General features: G+C 42.2%; 1 protein-coding gene across 1 annotated transcript in view; it reads right to left on the bottom strand.

Annotated features, from left to right (window-relative positions):
* Positions 1-10,661, bottom strand: part of gabra6b (gamma-aminobutyric acid type A receptor subunit alpha6b) — a gene marked incomplete at both ends in the record, with an annotated part of 28,796 nt that extends 18,135 nt beyond the window's left edge. Inside the window, 7 exons of the mRNA XM_080749477.1 lie at positions 573-725; positions 2,967-3,110; positions 3,414-3,496; positions 8,089-8,309; positions 9,758-9,825; positions 10,289-10,419; positions 10,573-10,661. Of these exons, the coding sequence (XP_080605603.1) occupies positions 573-725; positions 2,967-3,110; positions 3,414-3,496; positions 8,089-8,309; positions 9,758-9,825; positions 10,289-10,419; positions 10,573-10,661 (889 nt within the window). The remainder of the gene's footprint in view (positions 1-572; positions 726-2,966; positions 3,111-3,413; positions 3,497-8,088; positions 8,310-9,757; positions 9,826-10,288; positions 10,420-10,572) is intronic.
* Positions 10,662-21,253: the final 10,592 nt, after the last annotated feature.

Consider the following 21,253-nt stretch of genomic DNA (forward strand, 5'->3'; position numbering starts at 1 on the left):
TGCGACACATGGCGAGCATGTCGATCTGCTATTTTCAGTGACGATATCAAATGTAGATCGAGAACAGAAAAGTCACTAGTATAGAGCCCTGAGGGACTCAGGTCAACAGTGTACAGTATAAGGTTTTTATTGCATCCGTAGGTTGCAGTTTAGTATGTGAACCGTCACAACATGACCATATCTCTGTCTGTCTGTCTGTCGTCTGTCTGTAACGCCTGACACTGTGGTTCCCCTGACACATCACTGTGACATCACAGGTGACATCAAAGTGATGTTAGATACTCAGAGAAGGGATCTCCATATATGGGCATAAAAACAGGTGACATCACAGTGATGTCAGATACTCAGAGCAGGATCTCCATTTATGGGCATAAAAGGGATTCTGTGATGTCAGATACTCAGAGCAGGGATCTCCATATACAGTATGGGTATAAAAGGGATTCATGACCAAGACACTAAGACAGATGGCCAAGACAGATGGCCAAGACAGATGGCGCGACCACGCCCTTCGCCCTTAGGCGTCTTACTGGTAGTATATTGTACAACAGTATATTGTTTAAAGTGGGGCCTACCAAACACGGTGCGTGCCGGGACGGACTCCTTATTGATCCAGAAGGAGACTTGTGCCAGGATGACGGTCATGATGCAGGGGATGTAGGTCTGGATGAGGAAGAAGCCCATCTTCCGTTGCAAGTGGAAGTGTACGGTCATGATAACATATTCACCTGATACAGAGGAAATAGGGGTGGGCGATATGGAAAAACACAATATCACCATATTCTTCCAAGCTGTATCACGATACACGATCTTTCCACAATTCTTTTTCATGTTGGTTTTTTATGGTTGTTTTTCAAGTTACTTAACAGTACAACCACCTACAGGGTAACAACAACTACAAGAAAAAGAAGTAACAGAGCATTTAGACCAGTGGTCCTCAAAGTGGGGTCTAGGGACTCTGAGTTCCTTTTGGGAGGTCCAATTTGACCCTTACAAGGGGAGACCTTGACATTTTAAAGTTTGAGAACTACTGATTTAGACCAAAATGCAGGTTTAAATGAATTCGGCAATGAATCTCTGTATTAACAATTCAATAAGGCTCTCCCTCATTGTATCACAATATACTGTATAATAGAATATCTCTGAAAAGGCATATTGTGGAGACATTGCATCGTCTCAATGCTATATTATTCATATCACCCACCGATAAATCAAACAAACAGCAGTTGACACACACACACACACACACACACACACACACACACACACACACACACACACACACACACACACACACACACACACACACACACACACACACTGACTCAGTTACATCATATAGCGTGTGTGCATGTGCATGGTTTCAGTAGGCCTAGTTTTTGCTTTGATGCGATCAATGTTTTTTGCCCCCCTTTGTTTTGAATGAAGATCTTTGTAGATTACATGTCAGAATGCTGTCACAGCGTCAGGTGAATGATGCATGCCGCCGTGCCTATACAGGCATGTCAAACGCATCATCACATCAAACAATGTGAGGCTTATCGGAACAACGACTGATCACATGGAAATATTCAGGTTGAGCCCAAAGATTATTCCGAGTGATATTATTCTAAGAAATACAGAATATAATGAGTTCGATAGCCTATGCCTGAACATAAATCTATGCATGTATACAGTCACAATCAGTTGCATCCTTTATTCTTCTTCATCTCTTCATCAAATGTTGAAGAACTGTGCAGTATTTTGTACAGTGTGAAGGCTGTGCCCTTTATTATATATATATATATATATATATATATATATATATAGATGCTGGCATCAAGTGCCGACAATGCTTAGTATAGGATTAAACGGCATTGGGAAAATGAAAAGCAACACCTTGTATTATATTCATGCATGCAGGGTTTACCTTACATAAATCCAATTGTACACATCAAACGTGTTAAGAAATTGAAAGAATCGGGCTATACCACATGCATATGCATGAAGCCAATCATGCATTACATAAGTGAATGGTTGTGATTTAAGCCTATATAAGGAGACAGTGTTCACTGATTCCTGAGCAGAAGCACACTAGCTGTTTAGACTCTGTATTTTCTAAAATCTTTTAAAAATGGGGACTGCATAGCAGATTCATAAGCTCACGTGTCACTATGCAATGCTTGTAGATCAGATTTGTATGCTATTTTAAAGACGGGTTCCTTCCTAAAACATGATCATCAGGTATATGATTACACTAGGAGCAAGATTCCTTTTCAAAAAAGTTATGTTTTATGTGGCCACACCCACCAGCAACAACTACTTGAAGTTAGCCACGCCCACAGCTGTTGTCGTATGATAATAAGTGGAGGGGATGATTTTAGTGTGTCACTAAAGTGGTGTATTTTGACCGAGCTTTCAGCTTTCAGGAAGAAACCAAAAATACCTGGAGGTCTATTAGACATAGACACATACAAAACAGAAAAAAAGCTTTAACTCATTTAGCCGGGGAACCCCTGGAATCCCACCAAGCCAGCGGACCCCACATTGAGAACCTCTGGTTTAGAGCAGTGGTTCTCAACCTGTGGGTCGGGACTCCCAGGGGGTCCCCAAATTATTTCGGGGGGTCCCCAGAACGTTAACATTGTTTTCTCACTCAACAGTAAACAGACCAACATACACTATACCGATAAGTGTATACATGGTATCTGCACATTTCTAAAGTGACAAATGAAGGACTTTTAAGACCCTAACTGGTTCATTTGGTTCCATTTGTACCATGTCAGAGTTAAGGGGAGCAGCTGAGCAAGAGCAGAGTGCGGGAGTTTTTGTTCATGAAATATATTTTCATGATTTCTTCAGTATTCACAGTCCTACGCACCTGCACCTGAATCTAGTGGATGTGCGAATACTTCCACTACATAGAGTTAAGGGGAGACCTTGAAATTTGAAAGTTTGAGAACCGCTGGTTTAGAGAAATCCACGCTCACCTGTGTTGGATTTCAGCCTCTCACTGGACACCGTCTGACCGATGAGGTCGTACTGGAGCAGGCTGGAGGACTCCCGGGGGACCTCCACCGAGGACAGGGGGCCTTTCTTCCACGTGTACACGATCTCACTCATGGGATAAGCATCTGGAGAGAGAGGACAGCCACGGGATGATGAGCACCACGCGTAGAAGGAGCAGAGACATGTGTTCCATATTTAAAAAAAAAAAAATAAGGGGAAAAAAAGTGACATGTGCTCCTATGAAATGATGGATTGCCCACGTTTAGCCAATCAAATTCGGCTATCTTTATAAAGGATAGTAGGCCAGAGGAACGCTGAAATGCACAACTTGAGAGTGAAGTTCCATTATTACTGTATATACTATATATATATATATATAACATCAGGGCTCGATATAAAGCATATAAATGACATGAGAGATAACTTACAGCTCCCAAACTTCAGCGGGCAGGCATGGCCATCCATGGGAAAGTTCATCAGTCGCATGGGACACTCTGCATTTATAGTTAGTCTGCAGGAGAGAAAAAAAGACCAGAACTGAGTACTGGGTACCAGGGGGTCTCCATACATGGGTAACTATTCCGATATACATCACTGGTCAGATGGCCAAGAATGGCATGTTGCCCTGAGGCGTCTTACTAGTACTTCATGCACAGTTACTGTCTGTCTGTCTGTCTGTCTGTCTGTCTGTCTGTCTGTGAGTTGCTCTCATCAAGTAAAACAAACATGAAAGCATTAAAGCAATAACCGATACGGAAGAAAATATTGTGACATATTGTGTGAACAGCAAAGCAATCTGATGACAATCTCACGCCTTTGAAAGTAGTGCAGAGAGTCTAGTGGGCATCATTTGCATTAAATTAAAATGTTGTTTGTGTCATAGTTACATCCACGCTGAACAGGAATATTATGTGGTAAAGCGACAGATTTCATTCTCAAAACGAGGTCTATTTTTCACAGCGAATGGAAACCTGTATGAATGAGGCAATGCCAAATTCATAGTTTGATGTGAAATATTAAGCAAAGCATTTCCAGTAGCAGTATACCATTATTACCAAACAAGAAGCATTCTCTTATTAATGGTTCCGGCATAAAATGCAGAAGAGCATTGTAAACTGCACTCCAGTGAGCTGTGGTTTGTGAATCCATGTCTGGCCAGCCACAAAGGATTGCTTTTCAGGGTACCCGGCTGTGTATGTTCTTAACATATCAAGAGGTTGTGGTCCATAGTTAATGTACCATAATGGAAACAAGTCTTTGGCTTTTTGTGATTATCCATTTGCCTTTATTATAATTATTATTATGCATAATGTTGTACTTTTAAACACAAATACTAACAATTAAAAAATGTTTCACCCTCAAGGTTATTATACAGTTTTGCTATTTATGCATGGGTGGCAGTGGCTCAGGGATAGAGAAACCGCAATTAGAACACGGAGGGTTCCCGAAGGGTTCTAAGTTCGATCCTGGGCTCCCCCAGAGTTAGTGTCGAAGAGTTATTGAGCAAGACTCTGTCTGAACCCCTAACTGCTCCTGGTGAGCAAGTTGGTGCCTTGCACGGTCTCCTCTGCCATCGGTGTATGAGTGAATGTAATGCACAATCTCTGTAAAGAGCCTTGGATAAAGGCATTATATAAATGCACCATTAACCATACACAGACATGCTGAATCCATTGCATTTGTCAAAAAACTATAGAAAGGTGCATGTGGCCCAGCTGCTGAATAAGAAACCAAACCAAAAGGTTTCCATAATGTTAGCCTGAAACAATAATGCCTTTTTTGCCGGGAAGACAGAAACCTACCGAATGATGAGACGCTGATGGTACCGTCAACATGATATTATAAGGAATGATAATTCATCTACCGTAACTAACAACAGGCCAGGACAAGAGCTGTAGTGCTGATCACACAACTTCGTGGTGGTGTTTGAGAAGAATGTTCATCTGAACTACATTTTCCCGAGACAACAGAATTTAATTTAATTATTGCTGTTGACCCATTCAGGCCGGGTACACATTTTAGTGTATGGGAGGGGCTTACAGTACATGCACAGTATGTATCAACATATTTGTTTTTGTAGGCTAATTTCTGATTTGGGCATAACTATAGGTTAGGCCTAAATGGGCAGACACTCGTTATTAGCACATTTTGAAGTGAATATACATTTTTTCTGAAAGAGGCTTTTATACAAATCTGGCCCAGCTCCAGTACTGTTCTGACTGTAATATTTGGGTTCTGTATCTGTGCCAGATATGTACTGTACTTGTTTTATGCTAACCTGGGCCAACTCTGGCCTCAAACTGCTCCTGACCTGTAATATGACTCCACACCGGATTTGGCCCATAAAAAAGACAGTGGGCCGGATCATGGCATACATCTGGCCTGGCTCCAGTCCAGTAATGTTCTGCTATCTGGGTAGCTTACTGTACCTACATTAGACCAGTGGTTCTCAACCTGTGGGTCGGGACTCCCAGGGGGGGTCCCCAAATTATTTTGGGGGGTCCCCAGGTGATTAGCTTAATGTGCAACACTGTTTTCTCTCTCAACGGTAAACAAACCAACATAAAGTTTAAATGTATAGAGGGTATCTGCACATTTCTAAAGTGACAATTTAAGGACTATTTAATACCTCTAAAATGACAAATGAAACATTGGCCAAATTGTCAAATATTAGAGGAAAATAGCCGATATGAAAATAGCCAATCTACATGCTCACAACGCCTCGCAACGCGAGGCATTGTGAGCATGTAGATCTGCTATTTTCACAATAGAACCTTGTTATACAAAATGAATGCCTCAACTCTTTGTACTTATTAGTCAGGGTGGGGGGCGGGGGGTCCCCCAGTTAAAATATGATTATTTGGGGGTCGCGCTGAAAAGGTTGAGAACTACTGCGTTAGACAATAAAGCTTCTGGGAAATTCACCTCAAGCCTAGTAGCCAACCCAGACATGCTTTCATCTGCACAGAACTCCATTCAAATACGTTGATCAACTGGTGCTCTCTGGCTGATATTCAGGTCAGGCCGAATGTCTACAGTATGGCAGTGAGTTAGCTAGCTATAGCAAATCGTCACTGTCACTGTTTCAAAAAAGTTTCAAATGTGTATGTTTTTTCACAAAGATAAGCCCTGCTTCATCATACCATATTGTTGCACGAAACTAGTGAAAATAGCTTGTAGATCGTCTATTTTCACTATTTTAAATCATTTCTTAACTCATTGCATGCCAGGCCCGATAGTCCCGAGATTATTTTAATGTCTTTCCCTGCCAGGCCCGATAGTCCCGAGAATTTCCGCCATAAAAAATTTTTTTCAAAAAATGTTTTGGACCCCAAAAAATGTAGTAGGCATGATAGAAATCGCGAAATTGCATGTTTAACCCCCATAGCAACCCCATCTATCAAACATGGCAGCCATCTTTGTTTACATTTTAGGAAAACATAATGGCTTGTATCTCATGAATGCCTGAACGGATTTCCATTCGGATTTTTTTGTTTGAAAGCTGTGAGCAATGTGGACACACGTGGTGCATTATCTAGGCATGGGTGTGCATGATCCGTGCACTATGAATTACATGGAAGTCTATGGAGACCAGTGGCACCATAGAGTACGAAGGTATTGTTAAATGGCGGGGAATGTGTTAAAATGATAAATACAAAACAAACGGTTTTGGACATAATGAGGTTTCCACCCGACAGCGACGAAATGTGCTAAGTCAAAGTAAAAATGTGAGAAGTACACAAACAATTGGGTATCCAGAATCCAAAGCATTTGTCGACAAGCTGTCAAAAGTAGTGTGGAATTAATCAAGGCTGAAAAAGGTCACCCAAATCAGACTCCCAGGTACACATCTACCATAATTACACCAATAGACTTGCAGCTAAATACCTACAGCCATTGACTTCACAAAATATACGCCTCCTTTGACTGCAGTTCTTAGATAATGAATGGAAGTCTAATGTTGATACGATGACATGAATAAATAATACTAATAACACTAATATTATACTAATAATACTACTACTAATAATACTAATATTATAATAATAAACTGAAATGACGCCAAGAGCACCTCAGTTCCCCCATTTCATAAATATTGCTTCTAACGCCTGCCCCAACATTCTCTGAACCCCCCCTGGGGTATCAGTGCCACCCTGCTGAAAAGCATGTTCAGTACTATGTACAGAGAGTATGAAAGGGTGCATTGTCCAATGCATGTGCTCATGCTGTAATATCAACGTCAAAGAAAAGAATCATAGACCATTTCAACGGATGTGTCAGCAGGATAAACTAAATTAATAATAATAAAAATATATAATAATAATTTTCTTCTGCAAGGATTAATCAATCACAACAAGGAACACTGACATTGTGGACGGATCTGAACTGAAAAACCTGCTGAATAGATAATTCTATGGATCAAATGTGTGAGTTGTATGTGAACGATGGAGGGGTGGGTTGGGAGGGGGGTTGACTGATTATTTTATGTTGTTGTTGTTATTGTTTTTTATATAATAGGGAAAACAATAAAAAGATGTATGATAAAAAATATAATAATAATAATGGGTCTATGTGATTTAGGTGTGCCAGTTAGTTGTATTGTTCACAATTCATAAAAAGTATCGCTATTTTGTTATTTTGGGAATGCCATTATAGTCACACTTTTTCATGCGATTTCGATGTATTTCTAAAAATAAAAATCCGAAAATGTAAAAAAGGCAACAAAAAAGAGGCAGATTTACAGTACAAGCTCACAGCATTCTAATAGTGCTGTGAGCTTAATTTGCTACTTGTCATACCACCAGGAAGTATATTAATAGAACCCATGGTTAGCATTTAATATGTTTTAGAAAACCTCATGATTTAAAAAGAAAAAGCCTTATCTATTCTAAATCACCTGTTCTCATTGTTTTCTCTGAACAGGCTGCCATTTTTTTGCTTTCAAACAGAGGCCATCTCACTTCTTTTGGCACAAGGCTCTCCCATGGTATTTCAAAACCTGCCGTATATTCTCAGATGCTGCGATGGGGTTTGATTTGTTTCCCGGGTTTCTGTGTTCTATTCTGGTCCTTGGCTTGGGGAGGGTCCAGTGCTATACTGTACCTCATGGTGTAGAGGATAGTTCCGTTCTGCATGATGCGGAACAGCTTGTTGGGGGTGGTCATGTTGTGCGAGATGGACCTCTTGCCATTTCGGAAAAAGGTGTCCGGCGTCCAGATCTTGCTGACCATCAGGTTGTTGAGCCGCAGGATCTCAATGGGACCCTCGAATTTCAGCCGCTCGTCGATCCACGTCTGCCGGAAGAACACGTCCATGGTGTACTCCTGGAGAGAGAGAGAGAGAGAGGGGACAGATGACACCAGTCTGTGGGTGCAGTGCAAATACTGAGGGTTAATTTAACCATGTGTAAAAATAGACCTGTGAAGGTGCACGTCTACACTGTCACAGGTTACTTAACTTACATTTACCTATATCAGATGGAGTGCATGGGTCTGTGGATTCATTTCAACTACATGGCCTGGGTGATCTGTTGGTTGTGTTGATATCTGATTTTGTACTCATACTACAACTACAACTAGTACTAGTACTTCTGTATGACTACTACAAGTACAACTACAACTACAACAGCCACCACTACTGTTGCTGCTGCTACTACAACAAATACTGTTTCATAGTGTTAACATTATCAGTGCAACAACTCACCCTCAGACTTTAACTGGTCTACTGGTCTTATAAACTTACCATGTCTTAAACCCAGAGTTAGGTTCTAATCAGATTGCATTGATTGTCAGCATTGTCATATCTACTACTACTGGCTCCTTGATTCTATATATAGCATTCCTGCATGATGTCATCTTTTCAGAGTCACCCGGGGGTGATGTTTGTATATTACATGTATCGAATTTGACAGTACAGTATATTCACACCAATCCACACCCATTAATGTTTTCAGGTTAAGATTGATATCTTGATCAGAGGGGAACAAAGAAAAGGAAAAGAAAGGTTACGCTCAGGAATCAAGGAATACTGCTCGAAAGCAAAACCCTCTGTTGATGTATCCATTTGTCACTCTCAGAGTTTACAAATGTAACCCTAATGGACCCACCACCAAGGCCCATTTGTACACCCTCTCGGAGTTCAATCGACGCTGTGTGCACATAACAAGTCCAGCACGAGGAGGAAGTATGCGGTGTGATTCAATCCCTGATGCTTTTAGATCAAATGGAAGGCTTTAGTGCCTGCATCGAAGAGCCATATACGCACGCCTGCCTATAGGGCTGCCCACCAGTAGATCACATGGTGTAGGGCAAGCAGGCTTTAGGTGCTGTAGAAAAAAAAATATATATCATTATAGTGTGTTAGGGAAATAAAGCGCTCAGCCTATCCGGGGACAGAGAGAGATCAGCCATGTATCTCTCTCTCTCTCTCTCTCTCTCTCTCTCTCTCTCTCTCTCTCTCTCTCTCTCTCTCTCTCTCTCTCTCTCTCTGGGATGGGGGGAGATTGTCAACCAGATTAAAATACTAAGCTGCACTAATGACATCCAGCCCAAATGCTGTAATAATGAAGAGCTGGGCGGTCTGCAACTTGGAGGTATTGCACAGGGAGAGCTGTGCATGTCCAGCTGCACAGACCTATGCCCCATAGAGACTGACAATAACATGCAATAACACTCTTGAGACCAAGTGGGGGAATTATATCATGCAGCGTGTGCATAATATTATACGCCAGCGCTATATGCAAAGTTAAGCTGTTGCTTTGTACGGTACATACCATCTCAACATCTGAAACTGGTCCAAAGCTGGTGACAAAGATGTCAGTTTTGACCTCTGTAACTGGACCTATAGAAATGATAAGGTTGATACAGATTATTATAAACATTTTTTAAATATATTTTTAAGGGAAAAAAAGAATTAAAAATTAAAATAAGATATTAAAACTAAAACAATGTTACATTAAAGTTATATGAAAATCAAAATGAACAAAAATAAGCATGAAGCACGATTCTGAAGTGACCAAACCATCGCTCCCTGTAGCCATACTGTTAAAGTAAAATATAAATGATGTGGTCTTAAATTTCCCCAAATTGCTTAAGAAGTACAATCTGTACTATAAAGTAACCGGTTTCACCAAAAGCACTCAATGAAGATGGGACACCTGCGAGACAAAGAGACACATATCCATGCGGAGTGAAAACTTTGCGCACTTGGGAACAGGACTTCATTGCATAATTAATAATAAAGTTATTAAAGCATTTCAAGTTAACGACTTGTTAAAACATAAGACGGATTCTTCTTTTTTTACCTCCAAATCCAGGTCGTAGCCTGTTGTCATAGCCATCCAATAATCTATCCAATATGCGCGTTATGTTGTCCAAATAGATATTGCTGCCGTTCTCAGTATCAGGCGACTGATTCCCCCAAACGCTGCTCATACTGCAATCAAAGTATACACATTCATATCAGTAATGCTCACTTCAACTGTTAAAACTTGTCATTTCGATGTTTCTTAACGTTGCGTCCGTCAACAACAGCCTTTAGTTGCCGCGTGCGTAAAAGTCGGACAAAAAGAATAGTTTGGCTACTCACCAGGACAGGAATAAGCAGGTGAAAACGAAAGCCATGCCTCGCAAGCAGCCCACAACTAAAAAACCCTGGTCAACTTTTAAAATCAACATAGTCCATCATGTGAATGCAAGGTTGTTTTTTTAATGTTGTAACGTAGTTGTGAAGCGCGCCAGGCTATTGCGCCAGTCCAGCACGGCTTGACTTCCCCAGCAGCTCTCTAGTGCGGTTGCGCCCGACTCAGCCTGAATCACTCAGTAAAGAAAAGAGAGAGAGAGAGAGAGAGAGAGAGAGAGAGAGCACGAGAGAGAGTGAGAGAGAGAGAGAGAGAGAGAGAGAGAGAGAGAGAGAGAGAAAACTAAAACGAAACTGTTTTAAGAGAGTGGAGAGCGACATGAAGAGAGGACGTTGTATTGAACAATGAAGGTATAGGAGATACATGGGATGTGCCTGCCGGATTCCTTTTTGTCAAAAAAGAGACCATTTGTATATTTAGAACAGGTTACTGCTGGATCAAAAATAGATAGGCTACCATTCACTGGAGAGGAGATGGATTCTATTTCTATTTGGCTAACGGGCGAGCAGAGAAGAGCAAGAGAGAGGGAGAGAGAGAGAGAGAGAGAGAGAGAGAGAGAGAGAGAGAGAGAGAGAGGGCCTAGGCGATATTATCATATTGACTCCCTCATATACCTGCTATCATATATGGTTTATAACCCCGTGACCTTATAGACATCATTTCAGCAGATTCAATAATAGGCCTACTTGTGACGACACTCGTGTTAGCTTAAATCTTTTTTTTTTTTCTTTTTTTTTCTTCAAGATAGACACCATAGTACTACGAATTATAAATGATGAAGCTAAAGCACAGCAAGGAGGGCGATTCAGTAAATGGCTGAGGGAATGGAGTGGGAGGCAAGACAGATGCTCACCCACCGGCCTTCTGTACTTCACTTGTAACAAGTGAGCACAACATAGAGCACAGTCTACTTCTGATGCACAGTCCAACTGGAGGAATTCAATCATTTTCACATTTCTCTTCGGAAAGCAGGCCCCAGTATAGCTGCAGCCAGGCTGTGTGTAGCCATCGACCCTGATAAGATTAAAACACCTACATGTGTTTTTAGGAAAGTTATGAACCTGCACCATGAACCTGTCGACTTTTGTCAACAGATGTGACAATTGTAGCCATGCAAATGATGCATTATGAAGTTACCCACTCACTATTGGTCAGCCGGTCTGGCCTATAACATACTAGCCAAGTGTGTGTGTGTGTGTGTGTGTGTGTGTGTGTGTGTGTGTGTGTGTGTGTGTGTGTGTGTGTGTGTGTGTGTGTGTGTGTGTGTGTGGGGGTGGGTGACGTGACGTAACGTTTTCGCTGTCCTCGGTGTCAAACATGTATAAATAAAAAATATATTTGTCAAAAACCTTCTGAATATTGTGCAGGACATTAAGCTTTATGTGAACTTACTCAAGATTAAAACATTTCATTCCTCATTTCTTCAGAATTTTCAACCAAACATGGCAAAACTCATATGGTGTGACTGTCCTGACCTTGTTTCTCAAAGTGGGAACTTGAATAAAACTAAGAAAAAGAATTGCTAAAAATCATTTGAAAATGAATTTAGGCTAAAAAAAATGTCTATTTGTGAGCCTATATCTTTTCAAAGTCAAAGCATAATGTTTTCAGTCATTTCTGATCAAAAACATTTTGTCCCCCAAACCAAAATCATTTGGTGTGACACTAGTTTGGACAAATTAAACAGGCAATTATTTGGACACCTATTGGCTAGAGAGGTCCTTCTTCTGTAAGGCTATTCAGCACTCCCAGCACAACTGCAAGACAGGTGTCTGAGGTGAGTTATGATTTTAACATTTTCATGAAATGCCATCTTGTTGAAACTTTGACAAACTCACCACTTTGGATGTCTGTTGGTGTGACACCTTTTCATTAAAAAAAGCTTAAGTTATTTGAAGTTTTGGTCTATGTAGATCTAGGTTGCTTTGTTATAGCTAGCATGCTGTTAGCATGCTAATGTGTACATAGTAGCCTCAAGGTAAACCTAAATGCAGAAAACGTAATATGGTGTGACACTTAATCATAATGGTGTGACATGTCTGCTTGTCACGCCATATGACTTGATTGTCACACCATATGATTTATACTGTATTTAACTACAGATATAACAATAAATAACAAAGTTCCATGTTTCTTTTGTACATTTAAACATTTGTTTTAAACATTTTTACATAAAATGTAATTTAGCTTCATTCAGTGATACTTCAAATTCATCAGACAGAGCAGAAACCCCTTCACAGAAACCTTAACATATTGTTTCAATCTAAACAATATTTTCTCTTTGTCTTAAACTATACATTCCATTTTCTTTTGTCAGCTGGAAAATGACAAGTGCTGAGAGAACGAGAAAGTACAGGGAGAAACTAAACAATGACCCAGCAAGGAGAGAGGAGCCAAAGGGGCGAGACTGCATTTTCTACGAAGAGCAGGAGGTTGTCTGTGGCATAGCAGAACCGCAACAAGGCAGCCGGTTTGCTACCCTCACCAAATACGACTGGCTGATGTACAATACAGTCTAAATGTATAATCTAATCTGATCTAATACTTTTGTACTTTCACTCACTGGACTGGACAGTGGACAGTGTTAAGGTAGGACCCGAGACAAAACTAGCGAAAATAGCTGATCTACAAGCTCTCAACACGTTGTGCTGCGAGAGCTTGTAGATCAGCTATTTTCGGAGTTGTCATGTCATGATTCCTAATTACATTTGTTCAACACAAAATGCTGTGTTCAAGTTCAGGAGACTTCGGAAAAAAGCAATTTACCTGAATGCTGAGTTCTGTTTCCACTAATTGGTGTTAATAAAATGTTGCCTTGGCTCCAAGTGTGGCTATGCGCCTTATTGTCTCTTTAGGATCCTTCTGCCGTGGGCCGGCAGAAGACTTAGGTGTGCGTAGCATTCCTGTGCACATCCTCATCATCCATCTACTACTACAATTCTTTCTTATCCCATGTTAAAGCCCTACAATAATATCCTGTTCAGAAATATTAAGGCCATGTTATCCTGGGTAATTGTTTAATCAATCAGTAAAGTTCAGTACTCACTAATAGGTAGGTTAAAACACAGTTTGCATTGACACATGAAGATATGATCATACGGTGTGACACTAAATCATTTGGTGTGACATTCCAAATAGTGAAAAATCATACCTTTATTAATGATTAAACCAAAAAAATGTTTATGGATTACATAGAGAATATTATCAGGAAGAGTCACAAATATTTGTGTAATTTTAGAGAAAGTTTTGACAGAATACATTTAAAATATGTTGTAAGATCATGAACATGGGCCTCACACAGAGTGTCGATTATGAAAAAAATCAAACCCAAGTTTGAAGTGAGCGGTGGTGCATGTGCATGTGCGTGTGTGCGTGTGTGTGTGTGTACGCACGCACGCACATTCTTCTCCTCTCTCCAAAACAAAACATGTGTGTGTGTGTGTGTGTGTGTGTGTGTGTGTGTGTGTGTGTGTGTGTGTGTGTGTGTGTGTGTGTGTGTGTGTGTGTGTGTGTGTGTGTGTGTGTGTGTGTGCGTGCGTGCGTGTGTGTGTGTGTGTGTGTGTGTTTTCACCCAGGTTTGTGTGTGTGTGTGTGTGTGTGTGTGTGTGTGAGAGAGAGAGAGAGAGAGAGAGAGAGAGAGAGAGAGAGAGAGAGAGAGAGAGAGAGAGAGAGAGAGAGAGAGAGAGAGAGAGAGAGAGAGAGAGAGAGAGAGAGAGACATATTTGCTCACTCAGGCCACCACTGGCATTGCAGTTGATGCTCAGGGCAGGCTAGACTCAACAGCACCTCTCTGGTCAAACAGAGGAAGGGTCAGGCTACATACACCTCAGGCTACATACAGACAGACAGACAGACAGACACACACACACGGATACACACACGGCCACGCTAAGGAGACGGTGTGACCACCGCTCAAAAATATACAGATATAATTAATTTTCAAAAAACTATAGTGGATCACTGGTTAGTTATGATAAAGGACTTTGATAAAGTGAGTAACTTAAGAAAGATGTACTCCATTTTCATTTTATGAACAATTATTTTCATGTCACACCATATGACGATTTTAGGCACAAGTACAACAAACTGCTGAATAAAGTCTGATTCCAATAAAATATCTAAAAACAAAATGTATTTCCATAAGGTTGAGAGTGAGTAGAACAAAAGTAAATAACTTTTATGCCTGCAATTTAAAGTTTTTTTAAAAACACATTTTTTGGGGCGTCACGTCACTGACCCGTGTGTGTGTGTGTGTGTGTGTGTGTGTAAAAGTTTGGACACAGCTTCTCACACACATTGAATGTCTGCTGTGTCCAAAGTAAACCTGTGACTGGTAGATATAGAGATGTGCTGTTTCATGTTTTCAGCCTTTACTGCTCTTTTCCAGAATTTGCCATTTGCAGAAACCCGCAAATGGCAAGAAACCACTCCATTCCCTTTGAAAAGCAGAATCCACCTTATAGGTTCCATTAGCCTAGTAAACTTGACTCCTCCCAAGCAAGTGAGGCGCCAACTCGCACAAATCAACACCAGGAAAGCTGCGGGACCTGATAACATCAACCCTAAGGTGCTTAAGGTTGCTGCAGAGCAGCTCGCTGTCCCCCTCACGTATCTCTTCAATCTCTCCCTGAGGACGGGGAGGGTACCACAACTTTGGAAGTCCTCCTGCATTGTCCCGGTGCCTAAGAAGACCCGTCCCTCGGTCCTCAATGATTACAGACCAGTTGCCCTGACATCACAAGTCATGAAGGCCTTTGAACGGCTGGTACTGAACCAATTGAGACCGGCGGTCAGTGAACACCTGGACCCCCTTCAGTTTGCCTACCAGGCTGACATTGGGGTTGACGACGCCATCACCTACATGCTCCACAAGGCATTCACCCACTTGGAAGATCTGGGCTGCACGGTCAGAATTATGTTTTTTTACTTCTCCAGTGCTTTCAACACTATCCAACCTCCTCTGCTGGCAGAGAAGCTTGCGCTGATGGGGGTGGACAAGGGCTTGGTGGCATGGATCACAGACTACCTTTCAGGCAGACCACAGTACGTGAGGCTGCAGAGTTGTCGGTCTGATGTGCTGGTGAGCAATACGGGTGCCCCCCAGGGCACTGTGCTCTCACCTTTCCTGTTCACTCTCTATACATCGGACTTCCGCTTCAACTCCAAGACCTGTCACCTGCAGAAGTTCTCAGACGACACTGTGGTGGTCAGCCAGATCTCGGGTGACAACACGGCTGAGCACGATGGTGTGGTTAAGGACTTTGTGCAGTGGAGTGAGGCCAACCACCTCAGGCTCAATGCGAGCAAGACCAAGGAGATGGTGGTGGACTTCCGCACTTCCAAGAGAGTCCCCCCGGTGCCAAGCACCATTAATGGAGAGGAGGTGGAGTTTGTGGACAACTACAAATTCCTAGGAGTGCACCTGAACAGTTCACTGGACTGGTCGAACAACGCAGAGGCGATTCACAGCAAGGGGAAAAGCAGGTTGTTCTTCCTGAGAAGACTGAGATCGTTTGGCGTGTGCAATAAGATGCTACAGATGTTCTACCAGTCTGTCATGGCAAGTGTCCTCTTTTTTGGAATAACCTGCTGGGGTGGCAACAACAGAGCGGGCGACACCTTTAACCTAAATAGACTGGTGAGGAAAGCGGGCTCTGTTGTTGGGTCCTCTCTGCAGGGGGTGGAGGAAGTTGCCAAGGTGCGAACGGCTAGGAAGTTGGACTCCATCTTGAACAACTCCTCCCACCCCCTCCATCTTGAGATCTTCAGTTACTGGAGTAAGAGAGGAAATGACCGTTTTGTCTACCCAGGGCGGAGATGCGAGAGACTAGGAAAGTCTTTTGTACCGCTTTCTCTCAAGCTGTACAACGAGACACACAACGGTCGATTGACAAGGACTACCTTCCTAACGTAGGACGACGGTAGCCTTTTTTTCCTCACTGGAACTATATCTGCACTGACTTTGACCTCTAAGGACCTTCCAGGGAGGGTGTTTTTTTGTGCGTCTTGCCGCATCACCCTTTCTTGTTTATTTTTTCTTGTTTATTTTTATTCTTTTTTGCTAGTTGTTTTTATCGCTCTGACCTTTGGACACTGCACTATTAGGTTGTGGTAGTAATTTTCTTTTAGTATTTCTGCTTGTGTTTGACATGATGTAGAGATACTTGTTGCACTAACTAGCATTGACTGTATGGTCACTTTGATTTGGGCACTGTATTATTTTTTGATAGTCGTGCTTTAAGACACTTTATGTATATATATTATTCGTTCCCTTTCCTGTTGTACCTTGCTCTTACTGTACTTACTGTACTCTGTACTCTGTACTCTGTTCTTGTTTTTTCTTTTTATCTTTTTCATACTTCTCTGTAACTTTGTAAATAACCTTATACTGCTGTGCTGCCTCTGGGCAACAAATTTTCCCCCTTGGGATAATAAAGGTATCTATCTATCTATCTATCCTCCCAAAGGTTCCATGGGGGGCATGTCTTGGGGTTTTCTCACCAAAAACTCTAAATATATTGTTTCTGTTTCCTATGCTACTCACTAAAGTCTCTTCAGATAGTGTGTGTAGGTCCAATGCTAAATGGGTCAGAATACTTCCTTTCCTTTTTTCCCTTTTCATCATAGCAGAGTACAATTGCCACATTATTTATAATTCATGTAAGGAAAAGAAATATAGGGTATTCTTTCTGACAGCATTAAAATGTGGATTATGCAACGGAGGCTAATCCTCCTTGTTTATCACAAACGTCAAGTTATATAATGATCTGGGAATACGATCTAAATCATATGCAAACCTGCAGCCACAATTAAATAACCTCAGTATCAATAGCTAGCATACACATTGTATGATGACAAGATTATAGGTAGTATCAGATGTTTCTGTTTTCAACATAGTTTGGATGAGTATCTTGCTGAGTCTATGGAACCATTTCCAAAACAAGCTACAGTACATCACCCATCTGCATTTTTAAGGGAACAGAAGTCAGTCCACTGAATTTACACGCATAAATGGATTTTTTGCAATGCATGACTGCAGTACATAAGTTCTGTGTCTTGTTCAAGCGCACTTCTACAGTGAGGGTAGGCATTTCAGGTGTGCTACCGGCCTTTAGGTACAAGAGAGAGCCGACAACCGTTCCTGTTTATTAGAAATAGTTGTAGTGGAGCACAGAGGCGCAGTCGGTAGCGCTGCCGCCACACAGCTTGAAGGTCCTGGGTTTGATAAACTGCCGGGGACGCTGTGGGCGCTGGGGGCGTGTTCTCTCCTCCGCGCCAGTACCGATACCCTAGGTGTTGTTGGCGGAAGGGCCTTTCTGTGGGGAGTTTGTATGTTCTCCCTGTGTCCCCTAGGTAGTTACCATTACAAAAAACATGCATATAATCCTGGTCTCTATACTGCCTCAGCCCTGGCCAGCTGGGGCGCCTGATGGAGGGGAAAGGAACTGGTTGGAATAACGTGTTTCCTCCAGCGCTAAGTCCAACCGGGGAAACTCTCCCGTGTCAGGTGAAAAGAAGCAACTTGGACTCCTCATGCATAGAAGGAAGCATGAAGTCAGTCCATTGTCTCCCCAGGTTGTTAGAGGGAGTGTAGCGCCCAGGATTAGATAATTGATTAGATAATTGACACCGGGTGGAAAATAGGTTGCAAGAGTGTGGAATATACAGTAAAAGAATTGCCCACATCCTAGGTGGGATTTGGCGAAAGGCCTTTCTGTGTGGACTTAGCATGTTCTCCCCGTGTCCCCTAGGGTAGGTACCCTCACATAAAACATGCAGTAATCCTGGTCTCTATACTGGCTCCCCCTGGCCAGCCAGGGCCCCTGATGGAGGGGAAAGGAACTGGTTGGATTAACGTGTTCCTTCCAAGCACTGTCCTACGAGGGAAACTCCCCAGTGTGATAAGAATCACGCTGTTCACTCCACATGCATAGAAGGAAGCACAGTTCGGAGCACTCCCCAGGTTGGCAGAGGGAGAGTAGCGCCCAGGATTACAGATTAGGCAATTTGCATTTGTGAAAAAAAGGGTCACAAACTTGCACAACTTGCACCTTGTGCAGAAGAAGCAAGTTGGCACCTCGACAGAGTGCAGCTCTAGTTAGATTTCTGTGTGTCAATCTCCAATTTCTGTGTCAATTTGCATGTGGAATGAGCCAAGTATTGTGTCCATTGCCTCCTTCCCCCGTGACGAGCTGGTGTTTTGATCTCAATGGCAGTGACCTATCTGACCGTTCACATGGCACTGGCCCTTGGCGGGTGTCTGACCTGATTCATTTAACTGCCATTAGCCGCGGTCCAGGATGAGCCAGGAGGGGTCCTAGGAAACAAGACATCTCATTGCTACAGTAGTGGGTAATGACTGCCAAACAGAAGCATTTTTCAGTCATTTTTATGAGGCATATCGTCCATTAGGAATGGCTGTTCCTGCATGCATCCATTCACACAAGACAATATAATGTAGAGAGTGCATGGTCTTGAACTAGACATCATTATGGTCAGACTGGATAGCTGTGGCCCCAGTCCATGTCTGTGGCCGGCCAACTGAAAGCACAATTCCTGCCTGCCTGCCTCATAGTGTGCGTGCGTGCGTGCGTCTGCAGGCCTGCCTGTCTGAATTCCCATCTCAGGTTTCTAGTCTGTACGTTCTGTGTGTGTGAGAGATATGCAGGGTGGCAGAATGGCCATTGGGATGACAAACAAACTGAACTGTTGGGTACTGGCAGGATGAATAGTTTCAGAATGACCAATAAACGAATGGCTAATTTACGGAAATGCTACTTTGAAAGTTCTGCATATCTGCTAAATGCCCAAATTGTCATTTTCACAGAACGACACTGTATGATAATGAATGTGTGAATTGACTTAACATGTTCTGGCTTGCACAACTTATGGCTGTATGGACTGATGTTCAGCTAAAATAATTTATGACTAACTGACTGACTGACTGACTGACTGACTGACTGACTGACTGACTGACTGACTGACCGACCAGCTGAGTTATTGACTGCAATTCCACTGTACTTACTTCCTATTATAGTACCTGTCTACCTGACTGAGTGGTTTTAATTTCACGTTTGGCACCCAGTCAAATATCTATGGCAGGTGGAGGGCAGTCAAGCATGCAGGGTTAGAAGAGTTAGAATGAGCTGAGTTTTTTTTTTCTTATAATTCACGATTTTGTAACCCATTTTCACCCAGTGCCAATTGCCTATGTAATCCTGAGCTCTGCTCTCCCTCTGCCGCGCCTGGGGAGACGTACTGACCTCATGCTTCCTTCAGTGCATGAGGAGTCCAAGTTGCGGAGCCCAAGTTGCTTCTTTTCACCTGAGAGGGGGGATTTCCCCGGTTTGGACGTAGGGCGTGGAAGGAACACGTATTCCAACCAGTTCCTTTCCCCTCCATCAGGCGCCCCGGCTGGCCAAGGGGAGGCATTATAGAGACCAGGATTACTGCATGTTTTTGTGAGGGTATCTACCCTAGGAGACACGGGGAGAAAATGCAAACTCCACAAAGAAAGGCCGTATTCGTACGGTATATATATTTGCATCTGGGGGTCCCACTCACCAAAATATTTTGAGATGGGGTCCGTGGCAAAATACATACGTTTGTGGGTCCTTGACATGAAAAGGTTTGAGCACCACAGATACAGTAGGCCTACAGCAACATAAGTCTTTCCAGAAATTTTGTAGAATCTGCCTCAGGTCTAAAGGGGTTAAGATGAGAGCCATTGAAGCCCGAGTTAGTTGTACACGAGTGTCGCACGTAAAAATAATTGCAGATCTACAAGCTCAGAGCTTGCAATTTTTTTCGGAGCACACCCACATGCAATTAAGACTAAATCGGCCTTAGCCTGCTGTGCTCTTGTCTTTCAGCCTAAATACTGTAGCACATAACCCATAATCCTGGTATAATCAGCGTAAGCTTTGTTTCACTCTTTGCGGTAATAATATCTCGGAAAGGGAGCATTTAATATCATTTCTAAAAAAATCATATTTAAGATAAATAAAATACCATCAAACAAAAATAAGAGATCTGGGTCTTGGCACAATATCCAAGCCTTAAGCCCCTTAAGCCTTAAGAGATCCAGTAACTGAAATACAAGTCGTTTTATGTTTGGTTGCGCTCGGTTGTTGCGCTCTGAAAATAGCAGATCTACAAGCTCACAATGTTGTGAGATAGCCTGCAACCAAGTGTAAAATCAAGCATTACGATGCCATCAAGGCCTGCCAAAATACATTTTTGCGGACAAAGTCAACTGTAGATAACTACAATGTGACAGAAAGTAACACTTTTCAGATGACTAAAATATAACTAAAACTAAATAGAAATCTATTCAAAAACTATATAAAAATGTCCTGTCAAAATCAACACTGCTGTGGCAAGTATTCTGTATTTACTGGTCTGCCTTCCCTCTCTCTGACCAATTAAGGTCATTAGTTTCCAGTGCTGTGTCCAGTTGATGTTTAAGTGTTAAGTGAGGACAGACCATTAGCTTTAATCGACAAGCGTTCCTACAAACGTGTGCTCCCAGAACTGTTCATTAGGGGATAAACATCTGGAATGTGCTGGAAATGGGATGGTCACAATGGTGGACCGTGCAATTAGGCGTTCTTTATTCCATGAGAACAA

Source organism: Nannobrachium achirus (genome assembly GCF_963921795.1).
Source record: "Nannobrachium achirus genome assembly, chromosome: 19".
NCBI lineage: Eukaryota > Metazoa > Chordata > Actinopteri > Myctophiformes > Myctophidae > Nannobrachium > Nannobrachium achirus.